Genomic DNA, 18,960 nt, shown 5'->3' on the forward strand with positions numbered 1-18,960 from the left:
CTTGTAACTCAGGTAGTTACCAGAGTTGTGGCATCTTCACCAAGGTGCACTTGATTTCCTCCCTTCTGAACATTGTTTTCACCTACAAAACAAGAGCAGACACACAACGGACAAACAAACCGATATACTAGTAATCAAATAACTTTTCATTTCTATTTTCTGTCGGGGTAAACTATGACTCAAAATTTGACAAGCTTCCAGTGCCGTAATTAAATCAAGTAATGCACCAATAGTTTATAGAGTGATTAAGTGAAGTTAGCGATAAATTCTCTGTTGAAGCTACCGTTCACTTACAAATGACAATGCGGATCTTATGTAATGGCATCGGATCTTGAGCAAAAAGCTGCTTTACATAACAAACAAGAAGCATTATGCAAAATGGACAGTTTGCTGATCAACCGAAATCCCTAAAATCAACCCAACTGGATTTCACAGTAAGTTTAAGAATCGAAGATGCGTTTGTTCTCAGCCAAGATGCTGTCCAACAATGATTCACACGCATCTTCAAGTAAATCTAAAACCTGCAAGATAATGATGTTTCATAATTAGCATCAATCTACCAAAGTATAAGAACTCAATGCCAGTTGTGAGCCGGATTATCTTTCTTTTACAGTTTCTCCTCATTTTCTCTCATTTTCTATATATATATATATCATCCTTTCAAAGTTATATAAGCAGAATCCAATGGTTGAATTCCTTTATTGAGTTCTTGACTGTGAGGTAGTGAATTGAGTTTTTTATCTCTCCCTACGGTTTTCTGGGACTTCTCTCTTTTAATAGAAAAATGAGTCATTGTATTCTGGTTAAATAGTTAAACAACCAAGAAAAAAACAGGATCATCTTCCTACTGTTTAACAGATTTAAATCCTAAAATTTCGGTTCGGGATAGCTTTGTTGAATAACACAACAAGCATTGTATTTATAGTGTCATCAAACTTCATTTACATTGATTAAAGAATTCAAAGATTAAACACTGATTCAAAACCCTGCATGCTCTAAGGAAACATCGTATAGAGTAAATAGAAACTGAAAAGGTAGAATATGGAAATGATCTTCAGATGTCATCACATAAAAAAATATAAACAAAAAATGAACATGAAAAGGTTTTTTGACTGTGCAGATATGTTTGAACAAAAACTTTATCAGCTGCAAGGAGAACATTTTACGAACACTAAAACAAAAAATTAGTTTGAATTATATTCTAGTAATTGTTATTTGTACGGCACGGTTAACAAGGTTTGAGATATATATTGAAACCATGAGCATGTTATCAATATTGTATACAGCCCTTGTCACTGTAATGCGTCAATCATTGATAAGTTCACTAAATTCCTCACAAGCATAGCATAACAGATAAAACCATCATGTTATATGCTGACACTTTAGATGCAGGCATTTGGCATATTAATGATAAGCTGAAGAACGATGATTAACGGGAATTTACAGTATCACCTTCTCAAAACCTTGTGGTCCACCATAATAAGGGTCCGGCACTTCAGTTTCATCATGTTTCTTACAGTAAGAGCACATTAACTTAACCTGCATTACGAATAACCACATATGAAAATCAAGGAATAAAGCCCATACCACTCCATGGAAGCATCCTTTAACCGAGCACTAAGTACAAATTACAAATTACAAACCTTTTTGTGAGCGTCCTCAGGTAAAGGTTCTCTAAATTTCCACCGATTAAACGCCTCTATTATATCAGCTGTAGCCAACATCCACAGCACAGGTTAATCCAGTATAACACATACATATAAAGTTATAAACATGTACGAATATTCGAGTACGAAAACATACAAAGGGACGATCATAAACTTTCAAGAATGCCAAGTAAAATGCATGTGATGATTCTTGGATTCAGCATTAATAATCCCACCTCGGTTTTGATTGTCCATTGCAAGAATAAGATCAAAATCGCGAAAATCAGGCAGCCGGATTGGCCTCGATAATGAAGTTATCTCAATGCCACGCCTTTTCGAGGCTGCCCTCATCCTCGGGTCTGCTAGATTCCCCTTTTAACACCAAAAAGACAATTAAAATTCAGAAATTATACTTATTAACACCACCAAAATCAAATGAAACAATTCATATACTTTCTACGTTTTCTCAGAAACTAAGCGGTGGTGATAGCGTAGACGTGGGTTAGACCAGTTAGCCATGGAAGCGTGCCCGCCCGGCTTTCACCCAAGTTAGAATCCATTTTCGTAAATTAGAGCAGTTTAGAATATCGTCTTGTCAAAATATATGATTGAACATTAGGTCCTACCTCATGGTAATCAATGGTTCCAGCTGAATCAATCTTAAACTTGGAATCCAAACCCCTTTTGTTGACCAAGTCTCGAAACACCCCTTCGGCAGCCGGGCTTCTGCAGATGTTGCCGAGGCACACAAAGAGGACGGCGAAGGGCTTGGTTTCTGCCGCCGTGGACGGAGTAGGAGCCGCCATTGATGCTTTGATTGCGGACCCAGATGAGAAACGGGTGCCGGGTTTGAGAGAAATTGAAGGAGAGGTTGGAGTTTGGAGGGGTGGGAATTGGGGAGGAAGAAGAAGAAATGGGGGTTTTAGGGAGTGGTGGTTGGTGGAGTGGCAAAATTGTAAATTTATAGGGGTCGCTGCTGCAGCGTGCAATGCCTTCATTTTAGATTTGGTTATGGAAAAGTGCTTCTGGCTATGGAGTTGACTGGCAGTGCTTTTATTCCTACAAGGATAAATACTTGGCATGTAAGGAGCTATTCATCTTACAATAATAATCATAGTATAAACGTCATTATCGAAATTTTTTATTATTTTTGTGGAGGACTAAAGATCATCTCTAGAAATATATTCATTCAGTTCAGAGACATATAATAGTCGATATGAATCAAACAAATTAATGATTCATTGTGGGAATGCTATTAAGAGGAGAGGAATGTTCCACCAAGAGCAATTTCAAATGTTGTTCCATGACAAGCTTGTAGTTTTACCAAAAACAAATAAACAATTATAATAAGCTTACGAGTAGCGCTGCTTCTTACATGAGAACTCTTTGAAGGACAGTCTTCGATAAAAAAATAATCTATGGTGATGTATGGCTTTTAACCGTTGGATCATACTCTGTTTAGTTACAAAAACTTTATAAAGTGCGAAAGTGCTTCACCAAGTGCTTTCAAGAGAATACATAATAAGCACTTGTGCTTTTAATGAAATGTTTTGCTTCCAACATAAGCACAAGCGATTAAAAGCGCTTCATACAGAACCACACTCTCAACTAAGCTACCATCCTTCCCGGCCAGGGCAAGAAAACGGAAACAAACAACGAAAAGAACTAGAAGGAAGACTGTCCACGAGAACGTTAAACAACAATTCACAACCCAGTAGAGAAGGTAAATTGGATATTTTAAACTTGGAAAAGAACAAAAGTAATTACATGACCTTCACGTGATGAGGGTAAAAACTTGCATCTCTTACCGGATCATATTGTGGGAAGAGAAGTTCTGGCAACATGAATACACCCGAGTTATAAGACAAAAAGAACACGAAAAATGCTAATCCGATTTCCATCTCTCAGCTACTGTATCAGTATCCATGCTCTACAACTATCCACCAGTATTTCGAGTTACATTTAATTTACACTATAAGCTATATCATCAGTTGAAACCGAAAAGACATTTCGGAAAAAGAACATCACCTTTCTTCCCAATGTAAAAGATTTAAAACAGCTCAAAGTCTATATGCTCTCCTATACCCTCCAGCTCCTTGCAACCTGAGCTCTCCTGTTTCTGTGAAGCAGATGGTGTACAAATTCCAACATCACCCCACTTGGGAAGCTCTGGCGGTACTGCACACCGAATCAATGCCCAATTGAGGCCTTCAAAGAAAGGATGCTGCTTAATCTCTGCAGCCCCTTTCACTGATCCTAGACGATTTTCGGGGTCCTTTATTAAGAGGCCTCTGATCAGATCTCTTGCATAAAAACTCACTATAGGGGTACTTGGGAACTTGAGACTTTTCGACACAACATTGGATAATGTATCCTCATTTCCTGACCCCTTGAAGGGTGTCTTACCATATAACAGCTCGAACAAAAAGATTCCGTATGTCCACCAATCAACAGCACTCCCATGGCCTTCTCCTTTAATGATCTCTGGGGCAAGGTATTCATGGGTTCCAACAAATGAGTTGGACCGGGCACTAGTTGGCTCCACTACAAGCTGTGGCAGTGGGGTGACCTGGGCGGCAAGCTCAGATTTCATTTTTCGAGATTTTGCAGTGGCGGATAAAAGTCTGGGAGTGAAGCATGGAACTTGCCAGGATGGTTGAAGGCAAAATGGATCAATGCAGCTAGATTCTATGCATGGGCTTGACATTTTTCTTGTGCTCTCCAAAACAGGAGAGGATGATTTTAGCAGCGTTGGATTGACAGCACATCTAAGTGACAAATCAAAATCTGTGAGCATGATGTGGCCATCTTCTCGGACCAAAATATTTTCTGGTTTCAAGTCTCGATACACAACTCCTAGCATGTGTAAATACTCCAAGGCAAGGAGGACTTCAGCAACATAAAATCTGAAGAAACAGTATAAAATTGCTTGAAATTAGTCTATTGAACATTTAAAATACTGTAGTACAATTGCGCTGATGTAAATCAATCATGTAGTTCTCTAAAGGCACCAGGGCAGCCCTTAGTGGCCAATGCTTTCTACATTCCAATTGGCAAAATGAGATTGTTTCGATGTTATTAGATCACGAGTTTAAATCCCACAGAATAAAATCATCTAATTTAACAAACCAAACATGTATACACATGGCCAGAGCATGTTATCTAGTGTAAATACCATCTTCACCAACAGTTGACTGCTAGGTCTTATATACTTGACAAGTCAATTTCGGAAACTCAAGGAGAAAAAAGAAAGATGTAACATAAAGTAAGCACTAGAATCAAACAACTATCAAAGGAATTTTTTCAGAAATGGAAAATCAGGGGAAGACAAACATGTAACCTACAAATAATAATGTCAAATGTATGCATTTGATCGTCATCCACAGCTAAAAAAGCGCAGGCACAGCTAACTACAAGTGGACCTTAAAAAGAAAAGGTACCTGGCAGCTTGTTCACAGAAACTCCTGCCAGGTTGCTTTTGCCGCAGCACATGCAGATCCCCACCCGGACAGTACTCCATAACCAAACATGAGAGCTTATCTGACACACAATGGGAATATAGTGTAGGAAGAAACGGATGATCCAGTATTTCCAGTATCTCTCTTTCTGTTTGGGCCCTGATCATTTTCTTCCTGGTAGCCAAAAACTCGTTGTCCATCACTTTCAAAGCAAATATGCAATTTGTTCCAGTTAGCTCAGCAAGATAAACAGTCCCAATATCCCCAGAACCAATCCTTCTAAGCAACTTAAAGTGCTTCAAACCTAAGCTTCCATGCTGCTTCTGTACATGATGGATGGCTTCCCATCTCAAGTCTCTTGACATGTGAGGTCTCTTGCCGCTACGACCAGAACCACTTAGACTGCTTTCCTCACTAGTGCATGTAGTGCTGCTATAGTCACCAATGCTACTTTTTGAGCTTTGTGAAAAATCCCCGTTTTCCCTCGATCTTGACCTCTCATCAACTTTTGTCACTACAGAGTTAATCCTACTACTGCTATTTGAGGAGAAATCTGGTTTGCTTGTACCTGAATTCATTTCTTTGCTAAGACTCGTAGTGCTTGATGCCAGAGATTCTTTCTCATTTCCTTTCCCTTCATACTTTGGAATACAGTTGTGTGTCTGGTCCCTTAACTTACTAGTACTAGAGCATGAATCATTATCAACCTGTCGGTTATCTGATTTCGAACTACTAGAGCCAGAACTTGAATCGTGCACTTTTTTCTTAACAATATTTTTGCTCCTTGGTACCGGCTTGATTAAATGTGAACTACAGCCAGAGGATTTGCTTACCTTACTACCAGTGCTAGAGCCAGATGGAGAAGCAGCAGAGTGCAGCCCCTTGTTTGAATTTGAAGTATTAATTAGAACTTCGGTTGAGATAGAAGCAACTGCACCTCTCTGCATGATTTTCTTGCTATCATGAAAGCAAGATGAAGATTCCGCTGATTCCGGTTCTCTATCTTCTCCCTTTGATATCTCACTTTTCACTGCTGTTGAAGAAGGAGCAATTTGATCATGCGGTGCTAATCTGGTCTTACTAGCATCTGGCATCAGTGCAGCGCCCAAAGTTGTGGCCGTATCAACCTGTATCTCTGATTGCATGGACCCAGGATTGTTTTCAGAATTTTTGGATGCTTCAGGCACAAGGGACACCTCTACATAATTCCCTTTACCTTCAGTCATAGGCAGGCCAGTCCCATTGGGCTCGGCTACCACTGTGCCGTACAACCTTTTGATAGTTCCTGCTTCTGAGACCCCTGACGAACGACCTGGCCTCGAAAACCGCTTCATGGCAGCCAACTCTGATGCCTGAGTGATGCACAATCCTCTTAGTGCTTGTTTCAAACTTACAGGCTCTGAAATTCCGATACCTGATGCATTTGATGAACTAACTCTCATTGGCCTTTTCATAGCACTCTTCCTCAAAGCTTCTTTACTAGCCTCATGCGACATACCTGATATCCTAGCTGACTTTCTACCACCAATTGCCTGAAAAAGCTGATTGATATCATCCTCTATGGAATATTTGTTTTCTGATTTCAGCATACAGTGTTTTCCACCTTCCTCGTCCATTTTGGACTCTGAATGGACCTCTTCTCTTGATTCAACAATTTCACACGTTGAGCGCAATGTACTCATTTTTCATGAACCAAATGAAATACAGCAGATGATGTAATATCCTTGCGAATTCATACTAAGTTACTAACCCACTTCTGACGAAGCATTGTGAAGATACCGAGCCACAGAAAAAGGAAATAGAGCTACATATCCTCTGAAGTTTGCTAGAGCCATACTGATTTTTTGCAGACTGAAATGCCCCAACACTATCCCTTTACTCGGTCCAGAATGTAGCATCCAAAGCCGGCCATGATTGCTACATTTCAGTTAATATCAAAAGTCATCAAATTTCTATTTCCTAAAAGTATCAGCCATGTCTATGCTTTATCCACGGAATACTACAATTAGCATAAATATTACCTAAAACCAATACCAATTTATATAGAACTAAATGTAAATTGAAAGGTAAAGGGAAACGTCAACTGACATTACTTCAACCTCAATTAATAAAGATGTCAACAATCTAATTCATTATTTCTTCAATTTCAAGGTAAGATCCAAAAGAATAAAACAAAAGGACATCCAATTCGATCTTTATTAACAAGAAGTACAACATTTAACACAATCAACGATTGCAATGCCCGAAAGTTTTGACAATAACAACACCAATCGTCACCTGCACACAACGGTTAACTGGCCAATTACGGCTTAACGGAAAGAAACAAAAGTAAGAAGTGCCACTCCCACCACTTTGGAGACTACGAAGAATGACAAAGTCACGTATCGATAATACCTCCAGAACATAAGGCAAACAACAAATCTTGTTCACAAATCCAACACAATCATCCCCACACAGAAAACCCAAATCTTACTATCAACAAACAGACACATTCAGCCATTTCAAATCAATTTTTTTAACACAGATCTTTCAAAACAAACAAAAACAAAAAACCCATCATTCCAAATCACCAACAAAAACAATTCAATTAACAAAATTAATGTACATCACAATTCACACCAAGTAAAATCAGACTCATACAAAAAAATAGGATTAAAAATATAAACAAATAATAAAAAATCATTAACCTTTACCTTGAACATGAACTCCAAAGAAGAAGCTGAAAGGAGGAGACAATTGGGGTTGATGGAAGTTAGGGTTTGAAGATTGTATATCGTTAATTTTAATTATTTAATTTTTGTAGGGGTGGATTCAATAGAAAGGGAATGAAATTCACGAGAAATGCGGGTGAGGGAGTGAGAGACAGCAGAAAAGTCTTGGATGCTCTGTCTGAATATCTTCTTTCTTTCTTTTAAACTCATTTTTCAAATGGGCGGAAAAACACTGTTTATAAATTATATCACGCACCGTACACAGGAATCCAGAGGGAAACAGAGTAAATTGGGGGTGGGTTATCATGTGGGAATCCCATTGGGGTTTTCTTACGCTTGTGCTACCACCCACTACTTTTTTTTCAGTTTAATTTCAGTTTTACTACTCTCTCGATCATAGTTCTTTTTTTTTTCACTTTCATATCCAAATATTAATTTTTTTACCATTTGAATACGAAAGCGAGACGACAAAAATCGTGGCTCAAAATTTGCCAAATGCCTCTACTGAGCTAGCGACAATCATATTATCACACATTCCTGTTACAAATGACCTTGCAAGGATTGATGTTCCTAAAGTCGCCCAAATCAGATCTTGTGTTCTGAAAGAGTATGTCGCTCATGATAGATGAAGAACAATATTGGCGACTAAACAGTCTGTGTCCCTTCCCTAAACCGAGGCAGACATGTTGGTAAGAAGAACAAGCTTCCCTAGAAGAGGATAGCAACGACACATGAAGGGACATCGTAAGTCATCCTAAGCTTGGTCATTCTCTCTACCTTGTTCATCCACAACTTGACATTCTTCTAGATCATGGGATGTGAGTCCCTATCCTATGAACTTTGAGATCGCTGGCAACTATACTTGTTTGGAAGACATGTGGAAACTGAACGAGATCATTATCAATAATGTGTTTGCTTATGCAGTCATTAGAATAGTACAACGCGACGACATTGAACCATGATCCATTGATGAAGCTGAATGTTGATCTAACTGGCTAAAATAGGGTGAGGCAATCCAAGTTGAACTTGATTCCTTAGTGAAACGTCGCATGTTCAGACTGGTCGTTCAAACACCCTCGGACGAGAAACTGGTGGGCTTCAAATGGGTAATCGTAAGGAAACATAATAAGAATAATGAGGTCATACAATATAAGGTCCACCTTGTGGCGCAAGGTTTCTCACAACGCCCTCACAACGCCCTAGGATTGATAATAAGGAAACGTATTCTCCTGTAATGGACATTATTATGTTTCACTACTTAATCAATTTACTATTTTTCAAAAAACTGAGTATGCAGCTTATGGATGTGGTCACTACGTATCATTGTAGGGATCTAGATAAGTAGATTTATATGAAAGTCCCAATAGGATTGGGTATACCTGAATCAATACATTCTCAATGACAGAACACGCTTTCAATTAGATTGAAGAGTTCGCTCTATGGTTTGTGTTAGAACCAAATTCTCGCACCATCGTGTGTGGAAAAGATGCACAAACTCGACTACATGTAAAAGAACAAACAATCATAAGTAAACAAATTATGAGACTCAAGCAATAGTCAAGAGAATCGAGTGTGCGATAATTGCTTTACCAGAGATGGACCCTAGAAGTGTTTATTTATGCTAGTCGAGAGAGTACTTTTAGGATATAGAATCTGTACTAAACTAGGAGAGTCCTATAGGATATATAAGAGTAAATATTGCATCTTCTTAAGAATATGAATATTTACGACGCACACCAATTTCTGATTGTAGGAATCTCCAAGAATATAGGAAACTTATATGATCCCAATCAGATTTAGGTTTCCATATCTTGCGAAATAAAAATGTTCAACCTCAGCAAAGTCGGCAGACTTCGCCTACTTTTTTGGAACATAGGATGTGGTGGCATCATTAGTCCGTCTGTGCAGCTCAATTTGATGGAAATTGTTGAGTCCATGACCAGACTTCTAAGGTATGCATATTCCCATTCGCACTTCGACCTTGGAAATATCATGGTCTCATAATTGCCCCTAACTACGTATCTAAAATGGATCTTTTGCTTGAGGATGGATAGTTATCAAAAGACCATATCTTTCAGAGTAAATTAGAATATATACCATTTAAAGTTCTTGTGCACATGGCAATCCAACCTCGTTTCTGTTGCAAAGTAATTAAGATTTTCCAGATTCAAACGTGCGGCCTTGAAACTTGTGACATTCCTTGAAGAGGTTGGACATAATTTCACGATCTTTCTCAGCCCTAATTTCTTCTTTAAGTATCTCTCTTTCTTGCCTAAGTAACTATCTTTATCTCTCATTAGCCACAACTCTAGCGCCATTTCTAGCATTGTCTGCCTCAAATCTAGCCAAGTCCCATGACAAACTCAATTCATCTTGGCGAGTAAGTTCTTCCATATATTTTATAATCACTCTTGGAAGAACTCCCTTTTTTTCTTCATAGCCTTCCTACCTTAAGGCAATGAATGAAGGGTCGGTTCCAAACACTTCAAATGTGTTGCCTCCCTGAACAGGGAAAACTTCTTATGATGTTGAGTGTAGAAGGGTATCATTCATGACAACTTCTGGACCATTTGCCACAATTTTGTGTCTAGACCAATCTTTGACAACACTCCAACATTGAAAGCGGTTGAATGATTTGTTCTTGTTGGTTGCATAGTATCAAGCTTGTGCTTGAAGTGCCTATAAAAAATGGGAGAAAAAAATTATATTTAAACTAATTAATGTCAATTTGGGTGTAATACAAATAAATAAATAAATGTTGTCACCTCATCCGATAAATTTGTGTCACTTCGAAGGTTAGCATGAGCTTGAGAGATGGCGTTTCTCCAACTAGTAAACGATTGGTTGAGTATTTTTCACCAACTTGCTAGAGCTTGCTCCATCTATTGCCAAGCTTCTCACAAAACAAGGTACAAACTTTCTTCCAAAGTTGTTGAGTCTTCTACTCATTACCTGTAATCGGGTCATGAGAAACTCAAACCTAGCATTCATACAACGTAACATCTTTGATGATCGACCAATCCGAGCCTACATCATAAACTTTTTGCAAACAAAAGTATATGAAAAACTTGGTTGAAAGTATATGAAATTATTGAAATGTGGTGTATAATGGAAGATGATGTTTGGGTATTTATAAGAAAATTACATATATTTTTTATATTTTTCTGAATTGTTTTATAATCTTATAATGATTTTATCTAACCTAATTAATATGGACCGTTGGATTCCATTTTTTTTTTAAATCCAACAACCCAAATTTTGACATGTAGTCCCAATGGTAATAATAGAATTTTTGCTGATTTTGTTTTAATTTTTTAAGGCTAAAAAATCTAGACCGTTGATTGGAAAATTTAACGGACCAGAACTCACCACGTGTACTAGTCGTTACATTCAAATTCAAACAAAATTTAACCGTTGGAAATCTAACGGCCTAGAAATCTAGGTGTTGGAAATCCAATGGTGCAAAGTGAGCCACATCGCTTGACGTCAGATCCACTTAGTCACAATGTTGGCTATTCTAGCCCGTGTGGTTAGTCCGCCCCTAGAACCCAACTGATTCGGTAGGGTGGAGAGGTTTTGGGATTTTGGGGGATTGGATTGCCTAATAGCCCAAGCAATTTGCTTGAGGTGGAGTTGTTTTAATAACTAAGAACATTTTCACCCATTTTTGTGGATTTGGCTTCTATAAGGTTGGGGAGTTGTTTTTTTTTTTTCGTTTTTTGTTTTTTGTTTTTTTTTTATTTTTAGAGAAAATGTATGATATTCATTAATGATATAAATACGTACAATCAATGAGGATAAGGTGCATACAATGGGCCTCGATAAAAACCTTGGCGGGGATTTCAACCTGGTCGAAAGGAAAAAGAGTGTCCTGCACCAAACAAATTAGGAATTACTATTCTCAAAGAGAAGTACTACAATTACATCAGGAGGTTCTTCAAACCAAAGAATAGGATTATCACAACTCAGACTCGCGTGCTAATCTGTGCGCCACTTTATTCGTCTCCCTACCATTATGAATGGTAACAGATGTGATAGTTACTATTCACAATGACTATTTTATTGTTTCATGTATGATTCAATTATTTAATAATTATTCAATGGATGAGGGTTTATAACAGGTTACTATAGTTGCACCATGTGTCCACATTTTATTTTTGGGGAAATAAATGGGAATTTTTTTAATTTAAAATATATTGATCAACTTTTAATGGATTTTGTATTTCAAATTTTTTTTGTTCTTTGAAAAAAAAATTGATTTAGAAAAAAATCGAGATTGTTAGATTGAAGTTACCATTCAAATCGAAAGACCTAAAAAGTGCTATGTGACAATGACGGTTGCATTTCAGGTTTTGACCAGACCCCACGCCCATGTTCACATGACTGATGTCATCCTATCATCGCTGGGCTTGGGGCTAGAATTGTAATGGCTCCGGCCATGACTGCCAATTGCCAAGAATCACAATAATGGGTAGAGGGTGTTTAAAATCACTTTGCCATGTCTAAAAACAATGGGTAGAAGTGCTCTAAGGCTTTAGTTAAAACCAAATTATTAACTTTTCAAATATATATGGGTGGAAGTGTTTGAATTTGGTTCTTAACCATTTTTAAATCAAATTGTTTGAAAGTTACGCATGACTACGATGCAATGAGCTTGACCGTTGCTTTGTTTCAGGTGATAGCAATAGTTTAAAGATTTAAGCCTCGTTTAGTATTGCACTGATGTGCGTTGTTTGTTGTGTTTGTTCATAGTTCATATAAATCTTGATATCCTGTGACAGTTTTCATATAACTATGGAATTTTGCTTAATGATATTTTTGTATTTTGTATATAAAAAAAATATTATTTCTTTCGATAAAAAAATTTATGTGGACTTCGAATAGCAACAGCTTTGTCATCGATAAAACAGAGTGTGACAATTAGGAAACTACTCTTAAACAATTAAATCAGAAAAAAAATGCCAAAACTTAATAAGTTTTTTTTTTTTTTTTAAGGTCATTTTAAGGTTTTATTTTTTTTTTTAAAAGAAGAGGTCGCACTTGGTGCGATGGCAAGTGCCTTCGCCCATGAGCGGTAGGTCTCGGGTTCGAGACTTGAGAGCAGCCTCTCCATAAAATGGGGGTAAGGCTAGCCGACATTCACCTCTCCCAGACCCTGCGTAAAGCGGGAGCCTTGTGCACTGGATACGATTGGCTTCGCGGGAGCCTTGTGCACTGGATACGACTGGCTTCGTTTTTTGAAGGCTGGGAAGACTCACAAAGCCATTTTAGGTTTGACTGGATTGAGTTTTATTAATAGCATAAACTGTTATACATTTTCAAAAGAAAAAAACACAACATGTGAACCAAAACGGCAAAAGCATGAGAGACAGAAGCCTCTGTTGTCCAATCCAAATGCATCCAACTTGATGTTGTAAATACTAAAAAGAGAGACTTGGGGAGATTATCTTAATCATGATGCCAACATTGTAACAAGAACAATCAAGACCTAAACTAACTTTACACTTTATAGGCTATAAAGAACAAGGTGAGTTAAAACTTTGCCTTCTTTTTCTCGGTTAGTGGAAGCTTTTGCTGTCTTAAACCATCATTCTGCATGGTTTTACCCTCCTCTTTGACGGGAGATCACTTATGGGGTTTGAAATTTTGAATGCTCTACTACTTCTATCAAGATTACTGATATTGTCTGCCTTGGTATGATTATGAGAATAGGGGAAAAGATCCATGCGTAACAAAGTTAAGATCCACGAGGCGATCCTATATACAGTGAAAAATTCTCTACAAAGGACGATAATAATATTGATAGGTTTTTATTGTAAAAACTTTTATAGTTCTATGCTAATCAAAAGACAAAACCTTACTAACATCGATATGATGAATTGATGGATGAACAAACTTGAGGACGTGATAGCTTGAAGCTCTTCTATGCATCATTGATTCTTGACTCACAAACTAATGCAGAGTTCTAGGGTTTGAGAGGTATAGCAGCGTGCGTAGGGACCTTAAACTTATAACTAGAATACTAAAGCCCACATAATTATATTCAATGGAAGAACCCCTTCAGCCTATATAGGAATATAATCGGATTTCACTCTTTCTTGAATAGCTCACTAATAAAACTCTTATGGATGTGTTTGTTTGGTCTCACTAGCAATCACTGAATTGGACTGAATTACTTATTGGGGTGTGATATCCACACATTTTTTTTACTTTTCACATATTTTTTTAATTTTCAGTTATTGGATCAGATGAATTGAAGAAGATCAAATAACAGAAATTAACAAGAGTTGTGTGGATAGCATAGCCCTACTTATTAGTCTAGGCTCGTGTTAGTTACGTGTGAGATTAAGATAATGAGACTAAAAATGGACTCGCAACGACAAACTCCTTCTGTAGGAGGTCTTAGCGAGACCTACCAATATTCATGCGACTGCTAAGACCTTCATTCGCTTGGTTTGCTCTTTGCTCTCCTGCCCGCGTCCTCTATCTTGCTTTTTGTTTTCTATCCAGTGAAACCCAGATCATGCACAGCAGTCCTTCCAGATCAAGAAAAGCAAAAACGCACCCTTGCAAAATTCGAAACAAAAAAGCAAAAGGGCACACTAGTCGTTCCAGATCCAACCCCCAAAATTCGAAACAAAATCGTTGTGCCTCTGAAACCAAAACGCACACAATCGTTCCAGATTCGAGGATCTTGAAGCTACACGAAGCTCATCGACTGGTTGTTGGGCCAATCCAAATGACACCTGCAAATTTCAGTGAACAAGTTTACTCGAATGGCACCTGCAAATTTCAGCGAACAAGTATACTAATTTTTCTTTGGAATGAGGCTGTGAAGTGAATTCTAGAGAGAGAGGGGAAAGATGCAGGGTTCGATGAAAACGAGGGTGACAGGAAAGGAAAGGAAGAGAGGGGAGAGAGTGTCACACAAAAAGTTGTGGATTTAATAATAATAAAAATATTAATAACATGAATTAAAAAAATATTCGAATCCCAAAAATAACTTAATCCGTGACTTAATCCGACATTGCATTAAACACCCCTAAAGCTAGTCTAGACAAAGAAGATGTGAAGCAATGCTTTGCAAGAATGATCTTGTTCTCTCACTACCTTCTGACTAGCCAAGAACGACAACTTCGGCCCAAGTCCAGGCCTTTGCCGACTCCTCTTTTGCCGCCATCTGTTGAGCTCAACAAAGTGTTCAGCAATTCGACCCGACGCAAGTCCAAGCCCTCGCCAACTCCCTTTGACCCCAACCCTAATTTTTTGTTAACCCCAAACCCAAAGTGCTTTTTGCACTCCGAAATCTCCTTCGCTGAGGCTCGATTTGACCCGTAACGGAACCATGAGAACGGAAGCTGTTTTGCTCTTGAGCTTCTTTGAGCTTCAAATCCTAACTTTATATATTTTGTACTCTTTAAACACGACTCGAAATTGACCAACAAAGGAAGAACATAGAGTACAGGGTAATGGAGAATTCGAATATGAAGCTTGAAGAAGCTCGGGAGCATGAAGGCCTAAGAAGATAGATAAAGTTTATTTTTATTGTTTCCTACTTCTTAAAGTATAAAACTTGATCAACTTAACGATAACGTTAAAAGTAACCACATCAATGGAAAAATTGTGAGGGTGACTTATCTATCTTTTGATAAATGAGTTTTAATTCAGAAGAATGGAAAAGTAATTGTTAATTGAATGAGATAATCAAGATGTCATCTCTTGTAATGAGTAATTGTTTTAGGCATGACAAGGTTAGAGACCTTCTTACAAATACCTTAAATGTGGGGGAAGTCTACTTCCTAGTGTTAGCAAATTATTTTGTAAGTCCTAACATATGTTTTGAGGACTTAACATTGGACAACAACTACTCTCATATGAACTTAATTTCATAAAATGGATTGTGCACACCATTAAAGATAGTCAATCTAGTAGTGAATCCAATTATTAAAGGATTAACTAGAGAGTAAGTTGATCATCAAGGGGAATGAGGCTAAAGCCGACATAACCAATGAATCAGCTGGGCGGAAACCTAACTTAGTTTATTGAAGATCTCATAGTCTTAAGTTTAATAGGCAAACTGGTTGGCATGATTCAAAGAAGTTAACACACTATATACATCATTCCTATGGTGGAAGAAGTGTGTTGCTTGCAGAAGTTTTAAAGTGTATATTTATATTTAATGACACCCACATCTTACAAAATAAGAGGAATATTGCAGAGTATTCTTAACACACAATATACCTCATTCCTTTGGTGGAAGAAGTGTGTTGCCTACAGGAGTTTTAAGGTGTATATTTATATTTAATGACAATGATATCTTACAAAATAAGAGGAATATTGCAGAATATTCTTAATCAGTGGTCACCTATGTGAGAGTAGAAGTGGGTCACTTCTATGAGTAGAGATGGCTAAATTCTCTAAGGCTCTCATGGATCCGGGATTTGTTCAAGACCAAAATAACACACAATCATATGAACCGTAATATATTAAGATAAGTGATGTGTGTTGCTTATTTTCCCAATTTACTTTTGCAGTGAACAGTTCAAGATCTTTCATATCCACTGCGTCACCAAGTAAATTCGATAAGTACTCACTAGGGTAGGTTTAAGTCCAAAAGACACATCTCCCTATGCATCTCTTGTCCGCCTGTATTCTCAATTTCTTCCTAATTTTTTGTTCATGTGGAGGATTGTTGAAAGGGGTGTGCTATTCACACACCCCATTTTACTTCTCACACATCCCTTGATAATTTATGTCCGTTGATCTTCTTCAATTCATCTCATCCGACGGCCGAAAATTAAAAAGGTGTGTGAGAAGTAAAATGGGGTGTGTGGATGTCACACCCCTTGTTGAAAATTATATGAAATTATAATTTCTAATTGAAGGAAAAATTGCTAGTTGTTATTTGTTACCGTCAATTAGTGAAAACGGTTTTAGTGTTTCAGATAGGTGCCATCTTTTGATAAACGATGGCATTATTCTTCACAAAGGTTGCAACTTAAGTGTACTTTCTCTTGAAAACTTGTACTTGTATAAAGAGGTGTTATATGGTTAAAGCCAAAAGACACGTAACTTATCAAAAGGTGTATTGAGTTTCATATAAACTCAAGCACTCCATTCGTAGAATTGGAATGGTATAGAGTTAATTAGAACGTATTGGACATAGAGTATTACCCTATACTCTATGTTCTTCTTTTGTTGGTTAATCCCGAGTCGTGTCTTGAGAGTATAAAATTTATAAAGTTCATCGGAGTCCGAAGATTGCGGTGCTTCAACTTTGAATTATAGATTGTTGAATCCTGGAAGATGGACGTCTACCGAACTACAAGAACAAAAGTAGGAGCGAAATTCGGTCATTAGGACATTGCATTTATACAAATCTCAATCTCCAAGTTTGTCAGTTTTTCTTACTTTCTCTCTAGTTGTTTATATTAATCTTATATGCAATTGATATTGTGATTTTCTTTATAATTATAATAATTAAAATTCTTGTATTATTTTTATATTTTCTAATATTGCTCCAACGGGTTTGTGGCTAACAAGTGGCCTGGGTTGAGTGGGGAATTTGGGAGGATGCTGCTCTTCTTTTTATTTGTTTTCTATTTTGTTTTTAGTTTTAGATATTTAGATTTTTATAGGGTTTTTTTTTTTAATTTATTGGTGTCCATTTATCATCTACGTATGCGTCACGTCATGTTTTAACAGAGTTACATTAACGGTCAACCTAAAAGAAAGAATCTCAAAGAAAAATGTAACTTTAGGTACCAGACTGTAATGAAAAAAACTTAAAATATGAAATGTTAAAAATCAAGAAATTTCAGAGTAAACTGTCGTAATAAAATTACCAACTGATCCTCTCGTAAAAAGAAAGAAAAAAGTTGTGCCTCCTTCCTAAAGACTTCCAATGACTTTAAAAAAAAAATAAAAAATCAAATTCCCACGCCAACATATTTTTGTATAACCCCGGCCGCCAAGATTTTTTTTTTGGTCAACCCGACCGCCACGTTTTCAATACAAAGGTAGCAGTCAACAAGGGGAGCAAAGGGATTCGACAAGATTGGGCTTTTTTTTCTTTCTCTTGTGCTGGTGTGGGCTTTATTTCTTAATGCAGATTAAGGGAAAAAAAAAATCTTCTTCTCAATCCCAAGAGTTTTCTTCGGATTCATTTCGTGAGGATTTCGGAAATCAAATTATTTTATTTGTTCATGGTAAATTATGCAGTTAATTTTCGTTACGTATTGTTTGTACTCAAATAAAAAAATTCAAAATAATTTTTAGTAGCGCGATGATTGATGAATGAATTAGATAAACTGATCCCTAAGATCTTCACAAAGAGGATCCGGATAGAATCATATTCCTTTCTCTTGGGAATCTTAATATCGAAAGCAAGCTTTAATTTATTTTAAGCAATGAGAAAACGAAAGGAGCTTTCAATGGCAGTAGTAAAGCTTCATCATCCGAGATAAAGCTCCAACAACTGCAACCCTTTACATAACTTTATTCCATTAAACAAAGAGGAAGTCATTATCAAAGATGAAGCTTAATTTCTATGGAGGTGTGTGTGGAGCCAAAAATAATCAAGAAAATTATGGAGGCGACACGTGTACTTTTGGGTGAAAGTGACAAAATTACCCTTAAAGCACACCGGGAGTCCCATGCGTATACAACGGATAATAACGACTCAATCAAGGAAGAGTCAAAGGTGGTCAAAATGATATTTATTCAAAACCCTCTCATCACTCCTCATCAAATCCTCACTCAAAAGGTAACTCCCAATTTTCCTATTCAATTTGGGATTAATTGCCAAGTTAATTGCAAAATATTATTTCACATTATATCTTGCAATTACACTCACAATTTGACCATATGTGGCCGGCCCCTATTCTCCAAATAGGGCCAGTCACTCCCCTATAAATAGCCATGTTTTCCCACTAAAATGTTAATTGATTCTCTCCCTTAAAAATCCCTAAACACTTTCTCTCTCAAATTCTAACTTTGGCATCGGAGATTCTTCGACCAAAGCCCTCCCATTCATTGTGGGCGTATGAGGCTCTTGGCCTTGATCTTAGGTGTTATTATTTTGTAGGTGCATTTTCGTCAAATGAGAAGACTGCAGAAAATTGCATCCATAAATTGGTGCTTTCA

General features: G+C 37.3%; 2 protein-coding genes across 3 annotated transcripts; both read right to left on the bottom strand.

Moving 5' to 3' along the window:
• Positions 1–331: 331 nt before the first annotated feature.
• Positions 332–3,657, bottom strand: LOC126588968 (uncharacterized). The gene is made up of 6 exons (XM_050254137.1): positions 3,455–3,657; positions 2,273–2,705; positions 1,883–2,018; positions 1,644–1,711; positions 1,453–1,539; positions 332–521 (listed from the first exon to the last, which is right to left on the bottom strand). The coding sequence occupies exons 1-6, from the start codon at positions 3,460–3,462 to the stop codon at positions 441–443; spliced, it is 813 nt and encodes a 270-aa protein (XP_050110094.1). The 5' UTR covers positions 3,463–3,657; the 3' UTR covers positions 332–440.
• Positions 3,362–8,114, bottom strand: LOC126588966 (serine/threonine-protein kinase D6PK-like). 2 transcript variants are annotated; one of them, XM_050254134.1, is made up of 4 exons: positions 7,798–8,114; positions 5,087–7,021; positions 3,675–4,552; positions 3,362–3,582 (listed from the first exon to the last, which is right to left on the bottom strand). In XM_050254134.1, exons 2-3 carry the CDS (start codon positions 6,784–6,786, stop codon positions 3,697–3,699), a joined length of 2,556 nt encoding a protein of 851 aa, XP_050110091.1. In that variant the 5' UTR covers positions 6,787–7,021; positions 7,798–8,114; the 3' UTR covers positions 3,362–3,582; positions 3,675–3,696. The 2 variants fall into 2 exon arrangements, with proteins under 2 accessions (XP_050110091.1, XP_050110090.1); XM_050254133.1 differs by having other exon boundaries at positions 3,362–4,552; positions 7,798–8,113.
• Between the last annotated feature and the right edge of the window lie 10,846 nt (positions 8,115–18,960).

This window comes from Malus sylvestris, chromosome 11 (genome assembly GCF_916048215.2).
Source record: "Malus sylvestris chromosome 11, drMalSylv7.2, whole genome shotgun sequence".
NCBI classification, from domain to species: Eukaryota; Viridiplantae; Streptophyta; class Magnoliopsida; order Rosales; family Rosaceae; genus Malus; species Malus sylvestris.

What these genes read in the sequence shown, in the direction of transcription:
- LOC126588968 (XM_050254137.1), bottom strand. An exon ending in GAACCATTGATTACCATGAG is followed by an intron (nt 2,019 to 2,272) that starts GTAGGACCTAAT and finishes TGGTGTTAAAAG; the next exon opens with GGGAATCTAGCAGACCCGAG. An exon ending in AATGGACAATCAAAACCGAG is followed by an intron (nt 1,712 to 1,882) that starts GTGGGATTATTA and finishes TGTTGGCTACAG; the next exon opens with CTGATATAATAGAGGCGTTT.
- LOC126588966 (XM_050254134.1), bottom strand. Translation starts at nt 6,786, where the DNA reads ATGAGTACATTGCGCTCAACGTGTGAAATTGTTGAATCAAGAGAAGAG. An exon ending in TTCTGTGAACAAGCTGCCAG is followed by an intron (nt 4,553 to 5,086) that starts GTACCTTTTCTT and finishes CTGTTTCTTCAG; the next exon opens with ATTTTATGTTGCTGAAGTCC.